This window comes from Mesoplodon mirus, assembly GCF_964341445.2.
Source record: "Mesoplodon mirus genome assembly, chromosome: 4".
Classification (NCBI taxonomy): Eukaryota; Metazoa; Chordata; class Mammalia; order Artiodactyla; family Ziphiidae; genus Mesoplodon; species Mesoplodon mirus.
In genome coordinates, this window is record NC_138979.1 from 163,484,234 (window position 1) to 163,511,361 (window position 27,128).

The 27,128-nt window shown below is 39.1% G+C and overlaps 2 protein-coding genes across 3 annotated transcripts in view; one reads left to right on the forward strand and one right to left on the reverse strand.

Moving 5' to 3' along the window:
• The first annotated feature begins 40 nt into the window (after positions 1–40).
• SLIRP (SRA stem-loop interacting RNA binding protein) lies at positions 41–9,223 on the forward strand. 2 transcript variants are annotated; one of them, XM_082617661.1, is made up of 4 exons: positions 41–165; positions 5,272–5,348; positions 8,570–8,677; positions 9,110–9,223. In XM_082617661.1, exons 1-4 carry the CDS (start codon positions 69–71, stop codon positions 9,182–9,184), a joined length of 357 nt encoding a protein of 118 aa, XP_082473787.1. In that variant the 5' UTR covers positions 41–68; the 3' UTR covers positions 9,185–9,223. The 2 variants fall into 2 exon arrangements, with proteins under 2 accessions (XP_082473787.1, XP_082473788.1); XM_082617662.1 differs by having other exon boundaries at positions 44–165; positions 5,290–5,348.
• The window catches only part of SNW1 (SNW domain containing 1), a 35,179-nt gene continuing 17,271 nt past the window's right edge, over positions 9,221–27,128 (reverse strand). Inside the window, exons 7-14 of the mRNA XM_082617658.1 lie at positions 25,522–25,591; positions 24,768–24,833; positions 23,059–23,175; positions 16,706–16,847; positions 13,562–13,658; positions 10,459–10,576; positions 9,960–10,123; positions 9,221–9,883 (exon numbers count right to left, since the gene is read on the reverse strand). Of these exons, the coding sequence (XP_082473784.1) occupies positions 9,685–9,883; positions 9,960–10,123; positions 10,459–10,576; positions 13,562–13,658; positions 16,706–16,847; positions 23,059–23,175; positions 24,768–24,833; positions 25,522–25,591 (973 nt within the window). The 3' untranslated portion in view covers positions 9,221–9,684. The remainder of the gene's footprint in view (positions 9,884–9,959; positions 10,124–10,458; positions 10,577–13,561; positions 13,659–16,705; positions 16,848–23,058; positions 23,176–24,767; positions 24,834–25,521; positions 25,592–27,128) is intronic.

A 27,128-nucleotide genomic window follows, 5' to 3' on the forward strand; every position in this document is an offset into this window, starting at 1 on the left:
GTGCTCCGGATCAGGCAGGCTCTTCCGGGGTCGTGACCCCAGGTCACTGGAGGTCTCTCATTCTGAAGATGGCGGCTTCGGCAGCGAGAACAGCAATGGCAGTGCGTACGAATATCCGCCGGCCGGTTGCGTTTGTCAGAAAAATTCCGTGGACCGCGGCCTCGAGTGAGTTGGAGATGTAGTAAGGGCGGAAGTTTTAGGTCCAAGCAATCCTGAAAAACCTTGCTTTCTGCGGAGCACTTAAATCAGCGTGGTTGTTGGATTAAGGCGGCTGTGTATGCTCCTGAGCAAGCCACTGAGTAGAAAGAAATTTTGTTTGCAATTAGCCGTTTAGGGATGCCCCTTGAGCTTTTGGGGCACGTATTCACAGTCTCTAGCCTTTCGGAGTTTAAAGGTTTAACTACTCGGAAATTTAAGACTAACGATTTAGAAGGGGTTATTTTGACTGCAGGGTGTATTCAAAGTGGCAAAAGTAGTTTCAGTGATTTAGTTCAAAAGTGAGGATTTCAGGGTAGTGATAGAAGGAAGAGTCAGATTCACGTATGTTAACCAAACAAAATCGACAGATGGCTTGAATGGGGGAAGAGTACGGATGGGGGAAAGGGTGGAATGACTTCCAGGTTTTTAGCGTTCGTGAATTTCGTGATTAGAATGTAGGAGAAGCAGATCGAAAGAAGATGAGGAGTAAAGTTTAAATGTGTTTAGTTTGAAAAAACCTGTGAGGTCTCCGTTAGTTGGACAGAGGACGGTGTGTATCGATGGAGAAGTGCACTCTGAAGCCGTACTCCTTGCGTTAGAATTCCAGCTTGGCCATTTGGTAGTTGTGTAACCTGACTAACGGAAGTAACTGGGGAAAAGGGCTCACTACCGTGCCTCAGTTTCATCATCTACAAAATGGAGTCAATAATAACTCCCTCCTAGGATTGTTGATTGGATTAAATGAATTTATATGTAGACTGCGTAGACTTGTGCTCAATACAGAGTAAGTACTCAATAAATGATAGTTGTTTTCATGATTACAAAAATTGAAGCTCATGGGAGAGGCCTAGGCTGGAGATAGAGGGCTGGGAGTCATCAGTACTGAAATCTCTCACCAACACTGATTTTTGTCAGCTGCAGTTTTGAGTTAAGGTTTTTACATATGCTTACAAAAATTTAAAAATCCATGGTCACTTTTGCAGATATTCATATATCAGGTCAGCTCCCTTAAACAAGGAGTGGAATGAGTGTGGGTAGTAGAATGGGAAATAGATCAGTTTGTGCCCCACCTTCTCAGACCACACCCAGCAGAATGTCTTGCTTTAGGCCCTGTGAAACTGGAAAGGCCGAGGGGTTTCTGCAAGCATCTTGCAGATGCGTTTCCAGACCATAATGGACTTGCTCAAGATCCTTAAAGAGTGTATAAAATACGACTTTGACTACAGTCTCTCTCTCAGTTCATTCATTCAGCAGATGTTTAAGGAGTATCTGTTATGTGGTGGCATTGTTCTTGGTGCTTGCAGCTGTTTTTCCATAAGAGTTGTAGGTAATTTGGGAAAAGGGTTACTTTCTAGAGCTAGTTTGTTTTGGAAGTGAATGTTTTCCAGAACTTTTAATACCTGGTTTAAAACTATTTTGTTTATCCTCCAGTAATATGTTCTGTGTGAGAGCCTGATCTTGCCAACTGGTTTGATCAACTATTAGAGCACTTCAGAAATTTAGCCCCTGTGGCTGGTTGAAGGATTACTGGACATTTATTTATTCATTCAGCAAATATTGCCCTGTTGTGTATCAGTCACTGTGGACATAGTGGACTCAACACTTGGCAAGCTTATGGTATAGTGGTGGGGGTGAGGAGACTTACAAACAACAAATATAGGCAGTTTTTGAACCAGTGGGGTTTAGATGAACTAGGGTGGTGAAACAGGTAACATGAAATGTAAATCAGTGAAAGTACAAGCACTGTAGTACAGAAGAGAAAGCGATCATGTAGGGTTTTTTTTTTTTCAAATTTAATGTGTGATTTTTAATAGATTCTGTGTTGAAGGGGGAAATTTTAAAAACACATTTAGGAAACAATTTGGAAGTTTAAAATATATACTGGTGTTACCAAGTCCAAGCTTGTGCTGCTCACTGCACGACAGCCCAGTAAATTGAGAGATGAGTTGTTGGGTGGGGCAAAGAATAGCAGCTTTATTCGGAAAGCCAGCAGACCAAGAAGACAGTGGACTAGTGTTCCAAAGAAACACCTTCCCTGAGTTAAAATTCAGGCTTCTTTTATGCTGAAAGGGAAGCGGGTAAACCCCTGGTTCCAGCCAGACTCCGGAGGGGTGGGCCTGGTCCGGACATTTCCTATGAGCTAAACAAAGGTATTTTAGCTTAACACTCATTACCAGGGAGGCAGGGTTCCCAGAGATGGGCCATTATGTATAATTTTTTTTTTTTTAAAGAAGATGTTAGGGGTAGGAGTTTATTAATTAATTAATTAATTATTATTATTTTTTTATTTTTTTGCTGTGTTGGGTCTTTGTTTCTGTGCGAGGGCTATCTCTAGTTGTGGCAAGCGGGGGCCACTCTTCATAGCGGTGCGTGGGCCTCTCACGATCGCAGCCTCTCTTGTTGCGGAGCACAGGCTCCAGACGCACAGGCTCAGTAGTTGTGGCTCACGGGCCTAGTTGCTCCACAGCTTGTGGGATCCTCCCAGACCAGGGCTCGAACCCGTGTCCACTGCATTAGCAGGCAGATTCTCAACCACTGGGCCACCAGGGAAGCCCCATTATGTATAATTTAAGCTTTATAGGCAGCATCCCTTTAGTGATTAACTTGTAATAGAATACAAAAGTTCTTCCCTATTACACTGGGAGTTAGATGAAATTAGGAAATGATCATTGACTTGTAAGTGTGATAATGATATTGTGGCTATAAATTATGTCTTTATTCCTAGGACAGGAGTGCTGAAGTATTGAGAGACGTAATGGCACTGATGTGTGTATCTTACTTAAAAATGTTTTTGAAAAACTACATATATATGCATGCATATAGATATGTGTATATGACAAAATGTTAAGAATGACTGAATTTAGATGGTGGGTGGATTTGTACATCTCTGCTTGCAGCCAATATGTGTAGATGTCACTACCTAATTCAGGAAGCAATTTTTTGAAGACTCCTCACTGTTTAACTGTTACACCTCAGGGAAGAGGATCTATGTGCATTTTGTGTGGTCTCTCCTCTGGCCATGCCCAATGATCACATCAATCTCCAGAGAACGGTTCAGCTTCCTATCTATGCTTCCCAGAGCTGTTAATCTGTTCTTGGTAGAGATGGACAAATTAATGTATTGTTTCTTCTTTTACTTCCTGTTCTTAGAGAATGAATTTAAATAAGTGACTTTTTGTCCTATATTGAGGTTAACATCCAGTTTCTCTATGGATCCACTGGTGTGTTGTAACATAGTATTGTGGGTCATCACCTTTACTACTCCCAACTTTAGCACAACTACTCACACTCTACACACTCACATCCCTGAAGGTCTGTGTGTGCCTCAGTTTGACTCCACTAGGTGAATGATGCTTATTTTGAACTCTTCTGCCTGCTAGCTAAAAGGTCTGCAGTATTTTCAGTGTTTCAGTATTTTAAGGTTAGGCTGCTGATGTGCGTCGACAACAGAGAACAGTAGTTAGGAGAAGCAGCAGCTGATGGGCTCAGCCAGAGTCGCAGGCCAGTAAAGGCTGCAACAGGGGCCAGGGAAGGGTCTCTTCACAGCACAGGTGGTCAGTCGGGCTGATGCAGTGAGGCTGCTCAGGAACTTACTGGGAAACCAGCGGCGGTGGGCACACACTTGAAGGCTGCAGGCACTTTGGGCAGAGTGAGGAGCAGCGTAAACGTTCAGCTTCGGGGCCCAAAGGAAACCGAGGATCCTGCCGCCATCTGTGCAGCCATCCAGTCAGGGACACTCAGTACCCACTTATCCAAGTCTGGGTGGGGAGCCACGTGGCGGGGAGGAGGCCAGCGGCGGCCAGGTGGGATCTGGTAAGGATTCAGCAGAAGCTCTGGGGAAGGCGGGCTCCAGAGGTGTGCAGCAAGCCCCGAAGCTGCCGGCGCCCTCCGTGTCCGCCTCAGCGAGATACACCTGGGCAAGGTGTATCCAGAGCGCTGGAGACATTGGGGAAGCCGTGAGGCCTCAGCTGCACGCATACGGCCAAGTTTGTTGGACACCTTCGAGTCCCCAGGCCTGGTGAACTACACACTGGGAGTAAACCACTGCTGCACGGTTAAATTTGAGCCTGGGCCCCTGCAAACCTGTGAGTTCTGGTTTGCAGCTGCAGGCTGTGCAGGAAAAAGTAGCACCCATACTTCCTCGTCCCAGTCTCGCGCTACACGCTCTTCCTGGGCACCGAGAGTATCATGACGTACGGATCCCACACCCTCCTGGCCCTGCACAGCTTCTGCAGTAGGTGCAGGGTGCAGAGTTTCCACACGTTAGTCTCTCACCCCAGCGTTTACAGCGTCACCCCGCACTTCCTGGACGCAGGCATGCTGATCGTGTAGTTTTTGATCTTTAAAATAATCTACTATTCATCTTTGAGGCCTCACGGGGCTAGTATGTTGTCTTGTTTTGCAGTAGGAGCCCAATAAAATCTGTGAATGTTTTTGGCCTGGGTCTTGGAGGATAGATACAATTTAGGCAAAAGGAGATTGGATTGCTGACATGTTAAAGGGAAAGAACAGTAGGCAAAGACAGGAATCCACAGGACAGATACACAGAGTTTCATTTGTTGTACTAGAAAGTAACTATGGGCATGCAGTGGGAAGTAAGGCAGGAAGGATAGGTAGGGTCGACTCAACAAACTATTAAGAGTAACAACGATTTAACCTAATGTAAGCTGTAAATCATGAAAGGCAAGTACGTTGAGATTTTATTTGGAAATCTCTAATATAGCTAACAACATGCTGTACTGTAATTGTTTTTCTGTCTTCTGTGTAATCTTCTCAGGGATTATAATCCACGCATTTAGCACAGTACCTGGTATGGTGAAGACACTCAGTATTTGCTGGGGATGAAGATTACACTCAACTCAGCAATTTATCTGTCCATGTTCCCACCTCATCACCTTCCCAAATCTAGTACATTACAATTTTATAATCAGTACCATAGCTATTTCCTAGATCTTAAGGCTTCAAGGGAATACAAAGTAACTCCTGTTCACAAGAAGTTTGGGAGCTTTAGGGGCCCTTTTGGTTTCTGTATCAATCTAGGATGGAGGATACAAAATTAACAACTCTTAATAGTTTTCTCTTCTTATACAGGTGAACTGAGAGAACACTTTTCACAATTTGGCCATGTACGAAAGTGTACTGTTCCTTTTGTGAGTATTATCTTTAAAAAAAAAGTAATAATGTTATCCTCTAATTCTTGATTTTTTTGTGTGAAAGCATTATCAATTTATAGAATTTGTAATGAAGTGAAGCTGTTCAGTCTTTGTTGATTAAATTATGGGTGATACTGCTTTAAAAAAATAAACCGTATCCTAGGTATTTGAGGTATTTGTGTTTTTTATTGTTGCATAAAATGATCACAAACTTAATGGCTCAAAACAACACAAATACATTATCTCACAGTTTGTACAGATCAGGAGTCCAGGCATAGCTTTGCTGGGTCCTCTATTCAGAGTTTCACGTAGCTGCAATCCAGGTGTCAGCTGGAGCTGCAGTCTCATCAGAGGCTCAACGGGGAAAGATTGATTTCCAAGCTCCCTTAGGTTGTTGGTAGAATTAGTCTTTCAGCTGTAGGACTGGGGTGTCTGCTATCTTGCTGGCTCTCAGCTGGAGGCTGCTCTCAGCTCCTAGGAACTGCCTGCAGTTCCTTGTTACCCGGCTTCTCTCCCATGTGGCAGCTTGCTTCAAAGTCAGCAAGGGAGTTTCTCCGGTCTGGTAAAACAGTTTTATAATGTAGTCTTTGGAGTGACACCCCATTATCCTTGCTGTATAACCTGATCAAGGGAGCAATATCCCATCACTTTTGCTATATTCTTATGGTTAGAAGCGTGTCTTAGGCCTTGCCCACATTCAAGGGGAGAGATTATACAGGGTCAACATGGTGGGACACATGGAGATCTTGGGGCTGTTTTGGAATTTTGTCTATTACAGTGTTGTAATAAGGACTTCAGAGAGTAGAGGATAATTTTATCGTAAAACTAACTGGTGGAGAATATTTTAACCTTTATCCTCATTGAGTTGAGTGCTTTTTGTGTGTGTTTATATTTGTTACATTTTCTTTGCCTCCTCATGAGGGTTTAGAAATCAATCTATAGGGAATTCCCTGGCGGTCCAGTGGTAAGAACTCTGCTCTCACTGTGGAGGGCGTGGGTTCAATCCCTGGTGGGGGTACTAAGATCCAACAAGCCTCGGGGTATGGCATAAATAAGTAAATAAGTTTAAAAAAGTGTAATGGAGTCCTTTAATTCCAAAAAAAAGTCTTAAAAAAATCAATCTACAGATTTGTTCTACTTTATCCTGGGCTATATTTTTCTGTGGACTCTCTAGATTACTGTTTTTTGGGGTGTGTGACGTGAGTACACAGAGTTTACACATGCTTCACTAAAACTTTTTTCCTCGTGGCGCTGAAAGGCTGTGGTAAAGTATCAACTTAAAGCAACTTAAATTCTTAATGCTTGGTTAAACAGTTACTTGCCTTACAAAGATCTAACAGATTATGCATATCCAGTGCTAGTAAAGGTATAGGGAAACTGCTACTGTAATTGTTGAGAAGTTAACTGATACCTTCACTGAAGGGTAATTTGGCAAAATCTATTAACAATAAGAATTTGCCTTTGCTTTGATCTAGCAGTTCCATTTCTAGGAATTTATTCTACAGAAATGTGAGGTCAAGAATGTTCAAAACAGCATTAATATCATAATTGGAGAGAACCTAAGTGTTCATCAGTGGGGTTGGTTAAATAGATACTAATTCATTGATACAATGGGATTTATAGTTGCTTAAAAAAATGAGGCATGTGTATTACAGACATGAAAATCTATAAGCATAAAAAATAGTTTAAAAAATGTACGAAATTGGGCTTCCCTGGTGGCGCAGTGGTTGAGAGTCTGCCTGCCGATGCAGGGGACACGGGTTCGTGCCCTGGTCCGTGAAGATCCCACATGCCGCGGAGCGGCTGGGCCCGTGAGCCATGGCCACTGAGCCTGTGCGTCCGGAGCCTGTGCTCCGCAACGGGAGAGGCCACAGCAGTGAGAGGCCCGCGTACCGCAAAAAAAAAAAAAAAAAAAAGTATTTAATTTATATGTTTTGAAGAGCATTTAAAAAAATGTTTCTCGGGAATTCCCTGGCCGTCCAGTGGTTAGGACTCCGTGCTTCTACTGCAAGGGGCAAGGGTTCCATCCCTAGTTGGGGAACCAAGATCCCGCATGCCACGCAGCCAATAAACAAATAAATAAAAATATTAAAAAATAAAAAAAGTTTCTCCAAAAGGTAACATTTTTCTTGGTTGCCATTTCCCTCTTAAAAGAATTTAGGACCCAGAGTTAACAGATTTTAGATTTAAACATGAGGTTTTGATTCTTGGGAAAATTAAGTAATGTGTAACAGGAAGAAAATTAGTTTCTTGTAACAAGTTCATTGTACTCAAGTTACAAATGCAGGTTCCAATTTTAGATACATAGTATCTAAATTTTAGCACAAAAATGTTAATGCCTTTACAAATGGAAATGGCCACCTGGAGTAGAGACCTATCTCTCTGAGGTAAGGAGTGAATCACTGGGACATTAACAGGAACTTTTCCTGTGTTCTAGGTTAATACTTATAAACTTACCTTCCAGGTATATGGGGGCAATTCCCAAGAATGTGTTTTTGGGGGCAGAGCACAACATTACTTTGTAACAAGACTGATGATGTACATTGAGTGAATAGACATCTTGGCATTTTTTACATAGAAGGGCTAGAGGGCTGGGCAGGGTACATCTAAGCACACTAGAATCTCTGATGTATAAGACATATACATCAGAATCTGATGTATAGGTTGAATGATAAGCACTCTGTCTTTTGCACAAAGGGAAGTAGCAGAACTGCTTAAATTAACCAGAAGTCTAGAACTAGGTAAATAAGGGTAACTTTTTTTTCCTTTTTCATTAGGAGCATGTGATGATAATGGTGGTAGTTGTGATGAGGGTGGTTAGTCTCAGAAATTACTAGAAATGCACCTAGGTTTTAAGGGTTAATTTTCTAGTTTCTAGAAGTTTAGAAGTTAGAAACAGGAAGAGTACTTCTTTATGTGATCAAAATTTTGCTTGACTATTGCGGTTAATGGTTTATATCTAGAATGACACAGAAAGCTCTTTACTCATATTTTATTTCTCCAGTGGAAGTAGAAAAGCAGAGAGAGTGTTATGATTAACAGAGATTAAGCTTTGGGTAAATAGGAGAGTATTTGTATTAAAGCAGGGTTTTTGATATTTATTAAAATGCCTTTTACTCCATTTTGGCAGATGAAAATGTTGGTAGTTTGATTTGGAACTCCTGGAAACTTTCTCAAGTTCATGATTATTCACCTCTTCCTAAATTTTGAATTTTTAGGACAGAGAGACTGGCTTTCACAGAGGTATGGGTTGGGTTCAATTTTCTTCAGAAGAAGAACTTCACAATGCACTACAACAGGAAAATCATGTTATTGATGGAGTAAAGGTAAATATTTTTCTATATCATGTCATGAGCTTTCTGTATATCAGTTAAATAGGTCAGAAGTGTGAAATGACAGGGACTTTGGAAGATGTGTAACTTAATGTTTGTTAAAGAATGGTGGTGGTGGGAGAGTGCCCAGTTCTAAAAGGTCTGGAAAGGGAAGTACAAGAAGACACTTTAATGGTTAGCAAGGTATATGCAACACAGAACAGTAGAAACAGCAGGGAGACCCTGGCTGAAATCCTGGCTTTTCCACTTACTTTGTGACCTTGGGCCAGACTGATGATTTACAATTTTTAACTGAAGTTCAGAGAGTCTTAAGTACAAGGAACAAATAACATCCTTTGACTTCCTGCTGCTGACTCCCTAATAAAACAAGTTTTCAGTTTTAATGTTTTTGCAGACATTGCTTATGTGATTTCTTTTTTTCCCCAGCTCCATGTTCAAGCTCAAAAACCCAAAGCTTCTTTGCAAGGGGACCAAACATCTGATGAAGACAAAGATTTTTGAGACCATCACTGCCTATTAAATAAACAAAACTGGAAATTTTGTCTAAATGTTTTTATTGGAAACCGATAGTTGCACCAAGCAAGAGTTTACTTTCCCCACTCCAAATTAAAACAGAGCACAACAGGGGCAAACATCATTTGGCAGGACAGTTCCAATACGTGAACATCCTTCTTTCTACGCACTGTGGTTGGGGTAACTTTATTTGTAAGCAGTCATTCTTAGACAAAATATTAACCCCGAAGTACTAATGTCACTCGTGTGGGGCAGTATGTTCTGTAAATGCCAAAAGGTGGGAGAAGCACAAACACAACCCACTCTTTAAAAAAACTAAATAATTCAAAGTAGAATTTTTCCACCCCCCCTTTCTCCTATAATAAAAAGTAGTGCTGGGCTCTGACACCCAGATGTAATTTTTATCCTGGCCATTTACAAAGTGTTCCCCCATATGACTTGCATCATTAGGGTTATGAATAATAGTTCATTCACTCTGAAGAAAGTATCTACTCCTTTCTCCTCTTCTTGCCTTCATGCTCATGTTCCTTGGGGCGGCTGCTATCTGAGGGTCTTTTAGAGCCACCGTGCTGTTTGGCTTCTTCCAAAAATTTGTCCAAACCAAAAGGATCCTCCTCAAACTGAACTGGTCCTTCTCGGCCTCTTTGTCTACGGTCTGAACCAGAAAACTCCTTATCGGGAACAAATCTAGGGAAAAAGAAACGACCATGAACTACTTTGTTTTCACTGGTGCAGACACAAACTAAACTGTCTGCCTTGGTACCTGTTAGTCTTTATTCTGGCTTCTAGGTCATCACCATACATGTCCTTGTCCAGATTTTTACTGGGCCTGTAAATATTCTGGGCCATATCTTTACCACCTCTCCAGGCTTGATCATAAACATTGTAAATTTCATCTTCTCCACCTGCGAAACCACTGTCCATACCCTGTGGAAAAATAGAGGATGTTAAAAATGTACATGTTATTATTTATTAAAAGTTGAATCTGATTACATTCTTGTGAAGAGTAAAAACCCTTGCTCATTTATAGTTCACATTTTCAATAATCTGAACTGCAAATAAAAAGGTCATTAAAGAACAGTCACAAAGTCCATTAACTTTTCATACCACCTTTGGGTTCTTAGATTAAATATGGTACTCATTAACGGCTGACTGCTTTAGCATAGTGGTCTTTAAAATTGGAGGATACTAGTATGTTAATTTCCCTGAGGATTGGTATTCATATCAACACTTAATATATGCTATTTCTAGATTCTTTGTACCTTGGATTGGTTGAAGAGCCTTTGGTCATACTGAACTTCATTGGAAGCCCGAGGATTGGGCACACCCAGAGCAATGACTTCACTGATATCTCGATTTTCATTTCTCTGCAGTTTCGACCTGTTTTGAAATACCATGTCACAGACTGAAAATTCTTCACAAACAAGTTGAATTTCCACTTAAATACAACCGATATCAGAAGCAGAGTAAATATGTACATTCACATCTTGTGAATATATATATTCCTTGATAATGCATAATCAGGATGGCAGCTCTTAAAGCATTTCAGATACATGATTATAAGAGATAGGGTTTTACAGTTAAGCCTTCCTGATAGCAGAAAAGAACTGCTAAGAGACTCTTTTCTTTCCTTGAGATAAAATTGGTATATAACATTATATAAATTTCTGGACTACAACATAATTCGGCATCTGTGTACCCCACACAAAGTGATCACCGAAAGTCTAGTTACTGTCCATCACCATACAACTGACCTTCAGCCATTTCACCAATCCCTCAACCCCCTTCCCCTCTGGTAACCACCAATCTGTTTTCTGTATCTATGAGTTTGTTTTTGTTTTGTTTGTTCATTTTGTTCTGTTTTTGTAGACTTCACATGAGTGAAGTCACACAGTATTTTCTTTCTCTGACTTGTTTCACTTGGCATAATACCCTCAAGGTTCATCCATGTCATGAATGGCAAGATTTCATTTTTATGCCTGAGTTGTATTCTAGTGTACACCACATGCCCCAGATCATCTTTATCCATTCATCTGTTGATGAGCACTTAGGTTGCTTTCATATCTTGGCTATTATAAATAATGCTGCAGTGAACCCAGGGATGCATATACTTTTTTGAATTCGTGTTTTTGTATTCTTCAGAAAAATGCCCAGAAGTGGAATAGCTGGATCATATGGTAGTTCTATTCTTAATTTTTTAAGGAATCTCCATAGTATTTTCCATACTGACTGCACCAATTTATAATCCCACAAACAGTGCATGAGGGTTCTCTTTTCTCCACATCCTCCCCAATGCTTGCTATTTCTTGTCTTTCTGATAAGAGCCATTCTAACAGGTGTGTGGTTTTAATTTGCATTTCCCTAATAATTAGTGACGTTGATTATCTTTTCATGTGCCTGTTGACCATCTGCATGTCTTCTTTGCAAAAATGTCTATCCAGATCCTCTGCCCATTTAATTGGGTTTGTTTTTTTGTTGTTGAGTTGTATGAGTTCTTTATATATTTTGGATATTAATCCCTTGTTGGATATATGATTTGCAAGTATCTTCTCCCATTCAGTAGGTTGCCTTTTCGTTTTGATGATGGTTTCCTTCACCATGCAGAAGTTTTTAATTTAATATAGTCCCATTTATTTTTCCTTTTGTTTCCTTTGCCTTTGGAGTCAGATTCACAAAAAACATTGCTAAGACCAATGTCAAAGCTTATTACTACTTGTGTTTTCTTCTAGGAATTTTATGGTTTAAGGTCTTACATTCAAATCCTTAATTCATTTCGAGTTAATTTTTGTGCATGGTATAAGAGAGTGGTCTAGTTTCATTCTTTTGCCTGTAGCTGTCCAGTTTTTCCAGTATCATTTCTTGAAGAGACTGTCCTTTCTCAAAAGAATCATTCTTGATATGGAAGTCTTTAACACAAGCAATCACCTTGTAATGCATGCTGAGATAGGAAACTGCTATGGTCTATATCTGCTATTATAAAGGGGGGGTAGATGCAAATCAGATGGATCACACGAATCCTTTTCAATGAGCTAGAATCGGTTCTTTTACCGAACCACACTTAGTAAGTTTATTCTAGTAGAATTCTGAGGTAAACATGTCAATGACTGGATTACTCAGTAAAATTTTTGACATTCAGATTAACTTAATTCCCCTGCTGTTTCAGTATATATGCAATCTACATTGTGGTGATACCATGGTAACCATCATCATTTATTCTACTAGAGGCTCAGGTCTTAAAATGATTTCTATAGACAATCTAATTTTCATACAATCACAAGTTTAAAGCTTTTCTATGTTATCAATTCTCATAGTCATGTTACTGGTTTTAAGGGCTCAATTTATCCGCAGAGCCATTTTGATTTTTGCAGCTTAGGAATTTCAGACTAAGAGTGTCATTAACTGTGCACTTGCGTACTTCGTTCCTCTCTCCTACACTGTACATTTAAACACGACTCTAAATTCAGATTTTCTGCTTCTCCATGACTTCACTCATTCAGGGAGATGAAATATGCCATTAAACAACAAAGACCACCACCAGCAGGAATCTGTTTAAGATATGACTTGAAAAAATAGATTGTATCAGCTCAGAGGAGGATGAGAGCATGGAAAACTGCTTATTTGGAAAGAAAATGTTTTACATTTGCATTTAACCCTTACTCGGAATTCCACCTCTGTGTTACAGCATGTCTTCAACTTTTCAGCAATTTCAGTCCTCGGCCTTTGGTGAACCACAAACTTCACTAATCCCTACTTTATTCCCAGTCTCCATACATGTATTTCCTTTGTTTTGTACAAGTCTGTACTTACCAAGAGCGCTCTGTCAATTTTCCTAAGTAATTTCAAATGACATCTCTGTCTTTCTGAATTTTAAGTGAAACTGCTCATGAAAAGAGGCCGACGTTCACTTCTTACAAAACCTGCTCTGCTTCCCCACTGTACTTGGTACAGTGCTCTGCACGTGAAAGGATCTCAATAAAGGTACAGAAGTTTATTTCCTGTCTAGAGGAATAGGCACATGATAAATTTGTCTCACCATTTGAAACAGGAAAAGAACAGACCAGACCAGGCATATCCACAACTTTCTATTCACAAACATGATCTCAATTCCCTTTTCTATATCCCCATCATTCTCAATTCTAGCTGACTCTACAAGGTAATGGAAGAAAAGATAACTTCCATGGATAGTTAGTTCTTCTGCTAAGACAGAGTAAGCAGTTAAGTGCAAGAAAATAAGTGATTTATTAAGTTATCAACCTGAAGAGGAAAGAGAGAGAAGCAAACTGGTCTTAGTGCACTAAACCTCCTCTCAAAAAGGTTCACAGAGGCCACTCTTCATAATTCGTATTTATCTCAAATAGTACCTACCTCTTATCTGGAGCTGCCCTAGAAAGATTCCGGTCATGCTGTCTCTCTTTTCGCCTGTCATGCCGGATTTCATCCCTCTCACGTGCCTCCCCATCCTCTGTGGACACAGTTGAAAATTACTTTATCACTATATTACCCATTAATATATTGAACAAGAGAATATTCTTTAACCTTAGACTGAAAAATCCAAGAATTTCTTTGTTCTCACATTCAGCCCTTTTAAACTTACCTGCAAGTAATTTAAATCCAACAGTATTGGTTTAATTTTTGAATGTGAATTCCAGAATCATGCATGCAGCTAAAGTGTTTAGGCATAAAGTGTACTGATATCTTTATGAAACACATCAAAGTAGTATGGTGGATTGACAGACGGAGAGAGAGCTGGGTAGGTATGTGATAAAGCAAATTTAGCAATGCTAACTGTTTTTAAATAAATGATAACTAGAATCTAGGTGGTGGAGATATGGGTGTTCATTGTACAATTCTTTCAACTTTTCTGTTTTAAAATTTTCATAATAAAATGTCAGGAAAAAATAATTATGCAAAGTTTATCCTTATATTTTCAAAGACTGACTTTGAATAAAGAACTGTTTGCTCATGGTACATTGGGGCTGGCTGCACCTTGATCTGTATCTATTGTGTTTATGTCTATCTTCATTTCTCTGCTCTCTCCAGGCTGAAGGGATATAATGTAGATATAGAAGGAATACAGTGTAGAGCATGAGCTTTGGAGCCAGACTGTCTGGATTCAAATCCTGTTTCTACAACAGATTAGCAAATGTGAAATTGTGCCGATGACTTAACCCCTGTGAGCCTTTGTCTCCTCCTCTGTAAAACAGTGATAATAACAGAACCACTGCATAGGGTTGCTGTAGGGATTATATAAGGTAATATATGTAAAGTGCTCGGAGTGGTGCCTGCCATAATAAATACTCAATAAGCATTAGCTTTTATTAATATTTGGCAAGATATTTTTAAAATTTTTAACTAATTTCTCAAGAACCATTCTGTTTTTTTGTTTTTGTTTTTTAAATCAGTTTAGAGAACTTAGATACAGGGAAGTTTTACTGTGAATTACCTTCAGAGGCTAGGTTACAACAGGTAGCTTTTTATATCTTGCCTCATTAAGACATTTATATATGATTCAAGGAAGTGGATTACTACTTATAACCTTAGTTACTTCCCTATAGTTGAACTCGAGACTCCTATACCGATTGCCTGCTTGACCCCTCCATTTTAAACTTAACATGTCCACAACTAAACTCTCTCTCTTTTTTTTTTTTTTTTTGCGGTACCCGGGCCTCTCACTGTTGTGGCCTCTCCTGCTGTGGACCACAGGCTCTGGACTTGCAGGCTCAGCGGCCACGGCTCACGGGCCTAGCCGTTCCGTGGCATGTGGAATCTTCCCGGACCGGGGCATGAACCCGTGATCCCTGCATCGGCAGGCGGACTCTCAACCACTGCGCCACCAGGGAAGTCCCACAACTAAACTCTTAATATTTCCCTCGCAGTCTTCTCAATATTAGTAAATGGCAACTCAATCCTTCTCAAATATTTAGATCAAAAGTTCTAGAGTCATCCTTGACTCCCTTTCTGTCATTCCTCTACAAAATCCATAAGCAAATTTTGTCAGCTCTACTTCCAAAATACTTCCAGTAACTGACCATGTTTTCACTACCTCTCATTATTATCTCTCATCTGGATTATTGCAATAGCTTTCCAAATGGTTTCCCTGCTTCTCCAAATGACTATTCCATAGCCTTCTAACGTATGCAAAATCATGTCACTCTGCTCAAAACTCTTCAAATTGCTTCCCTTGTTACTTGAAGTAAAAGCTATGTTCTTACAATGACTAAAAGGCATACATGACCTGGCCACTTTGCCCTAACTACTCTGACACCTCATCTCCTACTGCTTAGCTTTCTCAGTCTAATCCACCCATTACTGGCCTCCTGCTTTTCCTTGAACACAACAGTTATACTCCCAACTCAGGGCCTTTGCACTTGCTGTTCCTTCTATCTGGGATGCTCTTCCCTCAGATATCCACATGCCTCACTTCCTTACTTCCTTCAAGTGTTTGTGCTAATGTTACTATCTCAGAAGTGAGGCCTATTCCAACCACTCTCTCCTTCTGGCACTTTTATACTCCTTCTCTGTTTTATTTTTCTCCATAGCTACTATCACCTTCTAATATACTATATGACTAACTTTTTTTGGTCCGTCTACATTCACTAAAATGCTCACTGCTATACCCCCTACCTGTCTAGTAGAAAACTCTGTGTCTAGAAGAGAGCCTTGCACACAGTAGGTGCTCAATATGAACTGAATGAATAATTACACTAGTCAAGGATTTATTAATGAAAGAAAAACCACCCTCATAATTTTCTTGAATTAGAATTAGTCTTCTCACTCTACCTGAATTAATATACCAATGGAGGGGCTTCCCTGGTGGCGCAGTGGTTGAGAGTCTGCCTGCCGATGCAGGGGACACGGGTTTGTGCCCCGGTCCGGGAGGATCCCACATGCTGCGGAGCAGCTGGGCCCGTGAGCCGTGGCCACTGAGCCTGTGCATCCGGAGCCTGTGCTCCGCAGCAGGAGAGGCCACGGCAGTGAGAGGCCCACGTACCACAAAAAAAAAAAAAAAAAAAAAAAAAAATATATATATATATACATATATATATACTAACATAGAACATTAGATAAAGCCAGAGAGAAAATACTGGCAGATTTAATGATCAAAGGCCTACAAGATAGAAAAACTCTGGATTAATTTACCATGTGGGGGACATGAATTATTCAGTTGGAGATCAGATTTCTCTAAGTTTCAAGAAAATTAAAATAAGAGAAAATTAAGCCTATCATGTGAGTAATATGTGATTTTTAAAAGTATACTGCTCAGAACTTTAAAAACTTCTAGTGTTCTTGCATATTAGAGGCCCACATTTAAATACACATTCTTTATTTTCTACTGCTTCAGCTTATTAATAAGGCAGAAATTACTGTTTCACTTCTAAATTATTTCCGAAATATTTTCTTTATATGTATGTAGTGCTTCTGTATGCAATAAAAAACAATAGAGATTTTCTAAAATGAGATAGATATTATTAACAATGCAAATTCAGTTTAGTAATGAGTATGTCATACCTTTTTCCACATGGGTTTTGATCCCAGCTCTTCTCTCCCTGGCTTTCTGGGCCATTTCTCTAAGTTTCTCTTCATGTTTCTCCTTTTCTTTTTGAGCCATCTTTCTCTCTACTTGAGCACGCATTTCCACAGCTTCACGAGCCTGTTAGTAAAGTCAGATGTTAATAAATAAGACACTATCGGGGATAAAGAATTACAGCTGTAATGTAACTCCCTGACTAAACTCTGGCTTGAAAGAACAGTTATAAAGAATTCAAATTTGTTATTGCTGATTAAAACAAAAATTCTTGTCTACAAAAAGATAACTTGCCTAGACGACATTACAAATTTAGCTTTTTCACTCAGAGAAATGTTTTAGTGGTGGAAACTATAGTGACCCCAATCAATCTTGTAAGTCAGTGTTTCACTAATGTTCTCTCAGAAACAATCTAAAAAATAAAATTAAAGAAGATTCCAGTAAAGCAATTTTCAATACCAATACAGGAACTGGTTATATTCTCAAAATCAATCAGACCAACTCAAGATAAAGCCTTAGAGGGCAGAGAGCAGAAGCAAGAAGAATTACAATCCTGCAGCCTGTGGAACAAAAACCACATTCACAGAAAGACAGACAAGATGAAAACGCAGGGGGCTATGTACCAGATGAGGAATAAGATAAAACCCCAGAAAAACAACTACATGAAGTGGAGATAGGCAACCTTCCAGAAAAAGAATTCAGAATAATGACAGTGAAGATGATCCAGGACCTCGGAAAAAAAATGGAGGCAAAGATCGAGAAGATGCAAGAAACGTTTAACAAAGACCTACAAGAATTAAAAAACAAACAAACAGAGATGAACAATACAATAACCAAAATGAAAACTACACTAGAAGGAATCAATAGCAGAATAACAGGAAAAAGAACGGATAAGTGACCTGGAAGACAGAATGGTGGAATTCACTGCTGCGGAACAGCATAAAGAAAAAAGAATGAAAAGAAATGAAGACAGCCTAAGAGACCTCTGGGACAACGTTAAATGCAACAACATTTGCATTATAGGGGTCCCAGAAGGAGAAGAGAGAGAGAAAGGACCCAAGAAAATATGTGAAGAGATTAGAGTCAAAAACTTCCCTAACCTGGGAAAGGAAATAGCCACCCAAGTCCAGGAAGTGCAAAGAGTCCCATACAGGATAAACACAAGGAGAAACATGCCGAGACACATAATAATCAAATTGGCAAAAATTAAAGACAAAGAAAAATTATTGAAAGCAGCAAGGGAAAAACAACAAATAACATACAAGGGAACTCCCATAAGGTTAACAGCTGATTTCTCAGCAGAAACTCTACAAGTCAGAAGGGAGGGGCATGATCATACTTAAAGTGATGAAAGGGAAGAACCTACAACCAAGATTACTCTACCCAGTAAGGATCTCATTCAGATTCGATAGAGAAATCAAAAGCTTTACAGACAAGCAAAAGCTAAGAGAATTCAGCACCACCAAACCAGCTCTACAACAAATGCCAAAGGAACTTCTCTAAGTGGGAAACACAAGAGAAGAAAAGGACCTACAAAAACAAACCCAAAACAATTAAGAAAATGGTCATAGGAACATACATATCGATAATTACCTTAAACGTGAATGGATTAAATGCTCCAATCAAAAGACACAGGCTTGCTGAATGGATACAAAAACAAGACCCATCTATATGCTGTCTACAAGAGACCCACTTCAGACCTATGGACACATACAGACTGAAAGTGAGGGGATGGAAAAAGATATTCCATGCAAATGGAAATCAAAAGAAAGCTGGAGTAGCAATACTCATATCAGATAAAATAGACTTGAAAATAAAGAATGTTACAAGAGACAAGGAAGGACACTACGTAATGATCAAGGAGTCAATCCAAGAAGAAGATATAACAATTATGAATATATATGCACCCAACATAGGAGCACCTCAATACATAAGGCAACTGCTAACAGCTATAAAAGAGGAAACCGACAGTAACACAAAAATAGTGGGGAACTTTAACACCTCACTTACACCAATGGACAGATCATCCAAACAGAAAACTAATAAGGAAACACAAGCTTTAAATGACACAATAGACCAGATACATTTAATTGACATTTATAGGACACTGCATCCAAAAGCAGCAGATTGCACTTTCTTCTCAAGTGTACACGGAACATTCTCCAGGACAGACCACATCCTGGGTCACAAATAAAGCCTCAGTAAATTTAAGAAAACTGAAATCATATCAAGCATCTTTTCTGACCACAACGCTGTGAGATTAGAAATGAATTACAGGGGAAAAAATGTAAAAAACACAAACACATGGAGGCTAAACAATACATTACTAAGTAACCAAGAGATCACTGAAGGAAGCAGAGGAAATTAAAAAATACCTAGAGACAAATGACAGTGAAAACACAATGATCCAAAACCTATGGGATGCAGCAAAAGCAGTTCTAAGAGGGAAATTTATAGCTATACAAGCCTACCTCGGGAAACAAGAAAAATCTTAAATAAACAATCTAACCTTACACCTAAAGGAACTAGAGAAAGAAGAACAAACAAAACCCAGAGTTAGCAGAAGGAAAGAAATCATAAAGATCAGAGCAGAAATAAATGAAATAGAAACAAAGAAAACAACAGCAAAGATCAATAAAACGAAAAGCTGGTTCTTTGAGAAGATAAACAAAATTGATAAACCATTAGCCAGACTCATCAAGAAAAAAAGGGAGAGGACTCAAATCAATAAAATTAGAAATGAAAAAGGAGAAGTTACAACAGACACCGCAGAAATACAAAGCATCCTAAGAGACTGCTACAAACAAATCTATGACAATAAAATGGACAACCTGGAAGAAATGGACAAATTCTTAGAAAGGTATAAGCTTCCAAGACGGAACCAGGAAGAAACAGAAAATATGAACAGACCAATCACAAGTAATGAAATTGAAACTGTGATTAGAAATCTTCCAACAAAGTCCAGGACCAGATGGTTTCACAGGTGAATTCTATCAAACATTTAGAGAAGAGCTAACACCCATCCTTCTCAAACTCTTCCAAAAAACTGCAGACGAAGGAACATTCCCAAACTCATTCGATGAGGCCACCGTCACTCTGATACCAAAACCAGAAACAGATACTACAAAAAAAGAAAATTACAGACCAATATCACTGATGAATATAGATGCAAAACTCCTCAACAAAATACTAGCAAACAGAATCCAACGACACATTATAAGGATCATACACCATGATCAAGTGGGATTTATCCCAGAGATGCAAGGATTCTTCAACATACACAAATCAATCAATGTGATACACTATATTAACAAATTGAAGAATAAAAACCTTTCGATCATCTCAATAGATGCAGAAAAAGCTTTTGACAAAATTCAGCACCCATTTATGAAAAAAACTCTCCAGAAAGTGGGCATAGAGGGAACCTACGTCAACATAATAAAGGCCACATGGACAAACCCACAGCAAACGTCATTCTCAATGGTGAAAAACTAAAAGCATTTCCTCTAATATCAGGAACAAGACAAGGATGTCCACTCTCACCACTATTATTCAACATGGTCTTGGAAGTCCTAGCCACGGCAATCAGAGAAGAAAAAGAAATAAAAGGAATACAAATTGGAAAAGAAGAGTAAAACTGTCACTGTTTGCAGATGACATGATACTATACATAGAGAATCTTAAAGATGCTACCAGAAAACTACTAGAGCTAATCAATGAATTTGGTAAAGTTGCAGGATACAAAATTAATGCACAGAAATCTCTTGCATTCCTATACACTAATGATGAAAAATCTGAAAGAGAAATTAAGGAAACACTCCCATTTACCACTGCAACAAAAAGAATAAAATACCTAGGAATAAACCTACCTAGGGAGACAAAAGACCTGCATGTAGAAAACTATAAGACACTGATGAAAGAAATTAAAGATGATACAAATAGATGGAGAGATATACCATGTTCTTGGATTGGAAGAATCAATATTGTGAAAACAACTGTACTACCCAAAGCAATCTACAGATTGAATGGAATCCCTATCAAATTACCAATGGCATTTTTTTACGGAACTAGAACAAAAAATCATAAAATTTGTATGGAGACAAAAAAGACCCCGAATACCCAAAGCAGTCTTGAGGGAAAAAAAAGGAGCTGGAGGAATCAGACTCCCTGACTTCAGACTATAGTACAAAGCTACAGTAATCAAGTCAATATGGTACTGGCACAGAAACAGAAGCATAGATCAATGGTACAAGATAGAAAGCCCAGACATAAACCCACGCACGCGCTTATGGTCAACTAATCTATGACAAATGAGGCAAGGATATACAATGGAGAAAAGACAGTGTCTTCAATAAGTGGTGCTGGGAAAACTGGACAGCTACATGTAAAAGAATGAAATTAGAACACTTCCTAACGCCATACACAAAAAGAAACTCAAAATGGATTAGAGACCTAAATGTAAGACCGGACACTATAAAATTCTTAGAGGAGGGCTTCCCTGGTGGCACAGTGGTTGAGAGTCCGCCTGCCGATGCAGGGGACACGGGTTTGTGCCCCGGTCCGGGAGGATCCCACATGCCACGGAGCAGCTGGGCCCGTGAGCCATGGCCGCTGAGCCTGCACGTCCAGAGCCTGTGCTCCGCAACGGGAGAGGCCACAACAGTGAGAGGCCTGCGTACCGCAGGAAAAAAAAAACTCTTAGAGGAAAACATAGGAAGAACACTCTTTGACATAAATAACAGTAAGATCTTTTTTGATCCACCTCCTAGAGTAATGGAAATAAAAACAAAAATAAACAAACGGGACCTAATGAAACTTAAAAGCTTTTGCACAGCAAAGGAAACCATAAACAAGACGAAAAGACAACCCTCAGAATGGGAGAAAATATTTGCAAACGAACCAACAGACAAAGGATTAATCTCCAAAATATATAAACAGCTCATGCAGCTCAATATTAAAAAAACAAACAACCCAGTCCAAAAATGGGCAGAAGACCTAAATAGACATTTCTCCAAAGAAGACATACAGATGGCCAAGAAGCACATGAAAAGCTACTCAACATCACTAACTATTAGAGAAATGCAAATCAAAACTACAATGAGGTATCACCTCACACCAGTTAGAAAATATACAAACAACAAATGCTGGAGAGGGTGTGGAGAAAAGGGAACCCTCTTGCACTGTTGGTGGGAATGTAAATTGATACAGCCACTATGGAGAACAGTATGGATGTTCATTAAAAAACTAAAAATAGAACTACCACGTGATCCAGCAATCCCACTACTGGGCATATACCCAGTGAAAACCATAATTCAAAAATACACGTGCACCTCAATGTTCACTGCAGCACTGTTTACAATAGCCAGGTCATGGAAGCAACCTAAGTGCCCATCGACAGATGAATAGATAAAGAAGATGCGGTAAATATATACAACGAAATATTACTCAGCCATAAAAAGGAATGAAATTGGGTCATTTGTAGAGACGTGGATGGATCTAGAGACTGTCATACAGAGTGAAGTCAGTCAGAAAGAGAAAAAGAAATATTGTATATTAACGCATATATGTGGAACCTAGAAAAATGGGACAGATGATCCGGTTTGCAGGGCAGAAGTTGACACACATGCAGAGAAGAAATGTATGGACACCAAGGGGGGAAAGTGGCGGGGGGGCAGTGTGTGAATTGGGAGATTGTGATTGACATGTATACACTGATGTGGATAAAATGGATGACTAATAAGAACCTGCTGTATAAAAAGATAAATAAAATAAAATTCAAAAAAAAAAAGAGATAAAGCCTTAGTGTAGATGTGCAAGAGATAATTTCCATAAGGGTGCTCACTGTGATACAGAAGGTGTACTCTTCTATGTTCTATACACACACCATGATGTATGTAAAGTTCAAAGACACATATTAATACCATGATATTAATAGACAGCCAATATTATGAATGTCATTTTCTATAGCATTCAACACATCAGAATGTTTATTTGCCCTTCCCTGATACCTTTTGCGAGACATTTAAAAGAGAGAAAAATGATGAAACCTAAAAAGAGCAGCTGGCAATCTTCCCAAAATGAGATCAGCCTAGTGAACCATTATTCTGGAATGTTGTGAGGAAGCCGAATCACCAGTGGTGAGGAAGGTGTACAAGTCTATGAATGCTGAGACCAGGTACAGAGCTGCAACCAGCACCTGTCATCTCTGGAACACATCCACAGGTGACAGCCTCTCCAGGTACTCAGCAATGTAGCTAAAATAACAGTATCTTAGGTAACTGAGAACGTATTTACAAATTATCAAGAGCATTAAACAACTTAATTATAACAGACCAACCTTCCGGTCAGCAATGTAGAGGGCTTCGGCCAGTTTTGCAAAATTTTCATTGATGTGAACTGTCTGCAGTCCTCTTCCATCAGCTGCCAGACGTTTATCTAATGGAATTGTATAACCCTAGCGTGAAGGCAGATAGAAAACACTGGTCACAAAGGAGCTACTGCAGAGTCTTTAAAACTAGATTTATATATGTCCGTTTTGACAACCATTTAAAGTCTTTTCCTTACGTCTTTCTTCACAATTCAGTAACAACAGCAGCAGCTACCAATGAGTGCTTTGTGTGGAGGACTGTTTAAGCACTTTATATCCAGGGCCTCATTTAACCTTCACAACAATTCTGTAAGACTGGTAACATTATTATTTCCATTTCACAAATAAGGATACTGAGGTAACGTCCCCAAGGTCATACAGTTAATAAACAGACAAACTAGGATTTAAACTTGGGCAGTATGATTTCAGCAAGCTCTGGGAAAACAGATTCTCCTGTTAAGATTGTGGGTTATAATAAAAGGAAATCACTATCAAATAGTTAATAGTTGTTCATCAAGTAAATGTAACAGCCATACAAAGGTAGAACAAATCACTAAAATCACAGTGTCTATAGGTTGCTTAATCTGCTGTACTGTTCTCATGACTTGTCAGATTCTCGGAACCCTGCAAGTTTTAGTAAATGGAAAAAAGATAAAATTTGTTAGACAACTAAGATTCTGTGTTTTGAAATTTTGCATCCTATTTCAACAACTCAAGGAATACGTTTGAACATTCATGTAACTTTCAGGCTTAGCTTTATTCTTCCAGATTTCTGACTAGACTCCCAAATACTGACCTCTAGTCCATGGTCTTTATTCCTAATATAAGGAAGTGTTACAGAGTCGGCTCAAGATACCTCATAGTTACATACATATTAATCAATCCAAACCAGACCACCCAACAATCTTTTTGTTTCAGGATGAGTGTATAACTTCTTTTTTTTTTTTTTTTGGACACGCTGCACAGCTTGTGGGATCTTACTTCCCCGACCAGGGATTGAACCCGGGCCCTTGGCAGTGAAAGCGTGGAGTCTTATCCACTGGACCACCAGGGAATTCCCTAACTTCCTTTAAGGAATAATTTATATTTAAACCACGGGTTAAAGTGGCCTTCCTCACTCATCAACATCAGAATCATGAAATATTATTTGAGAGAAAAGAGGAAACAGCGATTAGGAAATTTATTCTGCATTATTTTACAGATTCTTCATGACTCCTGGTAGCTTTGGTGATTAGTACATATAGTTTATACTTGCATTGTTATAAACAGAAACAAGTAATTTAAAAATTAAAGCACTGAATATATCCAAACATTTACTCTGTCTTGTCATATGATTATTTAAATTGGTTTAAATCCTTTCAGGAAGAATTTTAGATATAAATTTGAGTTTTCTAAAGAATACCATCTTTCATTGATATGTTACTTTATTCTACACTTTCCTTCTCTATATGCTTCTGGTAACTACAATTTACTAGGAGAGTCCACATGGTATTCATGTGCCTGGCATACTAACATTTCTATTACATTAAAATAAAAAGAGAAAAGTCACATAAGTTGAGTGTTCCTTCTTGAAAATCTTCAGCTAAATGAGATGCTGAGGTTTCAACTAAAGGTACCCTGGCTGAAGGTCCTTCTTGGGTGTTTTCCAGGAGGTTCTAAAACTGAGACAAGTTAATTACCTTTGCATTTTTCCAGTTTGAAATACAGGGAGGAATCTTCCACTCTTGTTGTTCCTTCACAGTCATCTGAATTGAGAAAAGAGAGGAAGAAGAGACATTTTTAGATTTATAGTCTAGCTAAAAACCTATGTGCAATCTTTCTCTTCAAAGACAGCTCAGTATACACTACGTATGGATGGATTTAGTCAAAGGTCCTAATTCCATTTGTTTGGTGGCACTATATACTATGTTCCCATATCATGGGTTCTAGTAATAACTTTAATATAAAAAATGGAAAATAATCTATAAATTATTTTTGACAGTTATAAATGCTGGTATTTTTACATATTTAAACTGATGTGACTTCTTTCAGATGAGAACTTGTTTTTTTAGTTGGGTAACAAAATATATCTAAAAAAAGCCACTTGGACTATCAAGCACAGACCTAATGATCCCAGGTACTTACTTCCTATAACTATGATAACATTCTTCTTGTCAAATACCAGACCCTTTTCATTCCATTAAATGCAGGGGTTAGGTTAATAATAATAAAACTAATAGCTAACATTTTACATACATTCTCACATAGGCACTCTGGAACTGCATGTTATAGTCTTGAGTGGGTCCCTATTTGATCTTGGAAAACAAATTAAAGAAACAATAAGTGTGGTGAAATGTAACTACATAGGCATCTAGACTTTATTCGATGTGAGGTTATTTATAAAATTAGTAATTGTGAGTACAAAAAGAAATTTTAAACTAGAGCAAAGATTACCTTTCGGCTAGGAGAATGCATGACAGGTGCAGGAGGAGAAGGTGGTCCCCGGGGAATTTTCTTATTAATCCTGAAGGATAAACCAAAGCACAACCACAGAGTGATACAGATTTTTCCTTTTTAGTTAATATGTCGTCTCCCCTCCTCATTTTTTATTATGTAAAGCGTCAAACAGATACAAAAACAGAGAGTGTATAAGTAACGTCCACCTATTATATAGCAATGCGTTGAGAAGCTAGAGCTGGTGTATTCAATTAAGAATGTGCAGATTATGACCTGCTGAATGAGGGGCACAAGACACCCACCCAGGGTCCGCAGATAGCTCTCTCAGCATCCAAGCTCCCACTTTGGGGAAGTGAAACCCATTGGGTTGTTTCAATTAAAGGTGCAGTTTTAATACACCCACCTGAAGAAGTAGAGTCACAAGGTTTATTATTACTTTCAGATCCCAGAAGTGAGGAGTGAGGAGCGGGGAAAGAACTGGAGGAAGGATAATCTTCTGTCCTAGGCCACAAGGGAGCAGGAGATAGAGAGCAGCGTAGCAATACCTATTACTTATAAGGTAGTTGGGACAGAGAATACTAACTCTTCCTGGAGCTTAACTCTAAGTGGTTATAGTCACCCTTTGGTATCTGAGGAGGACTGGTTCCTGGACGCCTGAGGATACCAAAAGCCATGAATGCTCAAGTCCTTTATTAAAGTGGCGTAGTATCTGCATATAACCTATACACATCCTCCCATATACTTTAAATCATTTCTAGATTACGTATAATAACTAATACAATGTAAATGTTATATAAATAGTTCTGGTAGGTGTGGCAAATTAAGTTTTGCTTTTGAGAACTTTCTGGACTTTTTTTTCCTGAATTTTTTTTTAAAAACTATTCTTTTGGCCATGCCACGCGGCATGTGGGATCTTAGCTCCCCGATCAGGGACTGAACCCGTGCCCCCTGCAGTGGAAGCACAGAGTACTAACCACTTGACCACCAGGGAAAACCCTCCCGAATATTTTTCATCTGTGGTTGGTTGGAACCACGGGTGCAGAACCTGCAGATACAAAGGGCCAACTATATTTTAAAAGGTTCCCTGGGAAAGGCAAAGTGGGAACTTATGACTGGCATCCTAAACACAAGTTCTAATCTAAATGTCCAGTCTCTAGGTGTGAGCAGGGTTATCATACTGTAAAATGCCTAGGCAGCAACTCAGGAAAAAAAAAGTTGTTTTCCTCAAAAGTTGTTTTTCTCATCACAACCACTCAGCTTCAACAATTATTAAAACACAGCCAACTCTGTCATCATCATTACCCACTTCACCTCCACACTATTAACATCATTTCATCGAGCAATATATTTTTGCCTTCTTAAGAAACAGCTTTATTGAGGTACAACTGATGTACAATTAACTATACATGAAGTGTACAGTCTGATTAACTTCTGACACAAGTAAATACCTGTGAAACCATCATCACAATCAAAATAGTGAAGATACCCATCACCTCCAAAAGTTTCCGCATGCCCCTTTGCCTATCCCTCTTTTTCCTCTCATCGCCTATCCATACTCCCTCCTTCCCAGCAGGCAACCACTGATCTACTTCCTGTCATTGTAG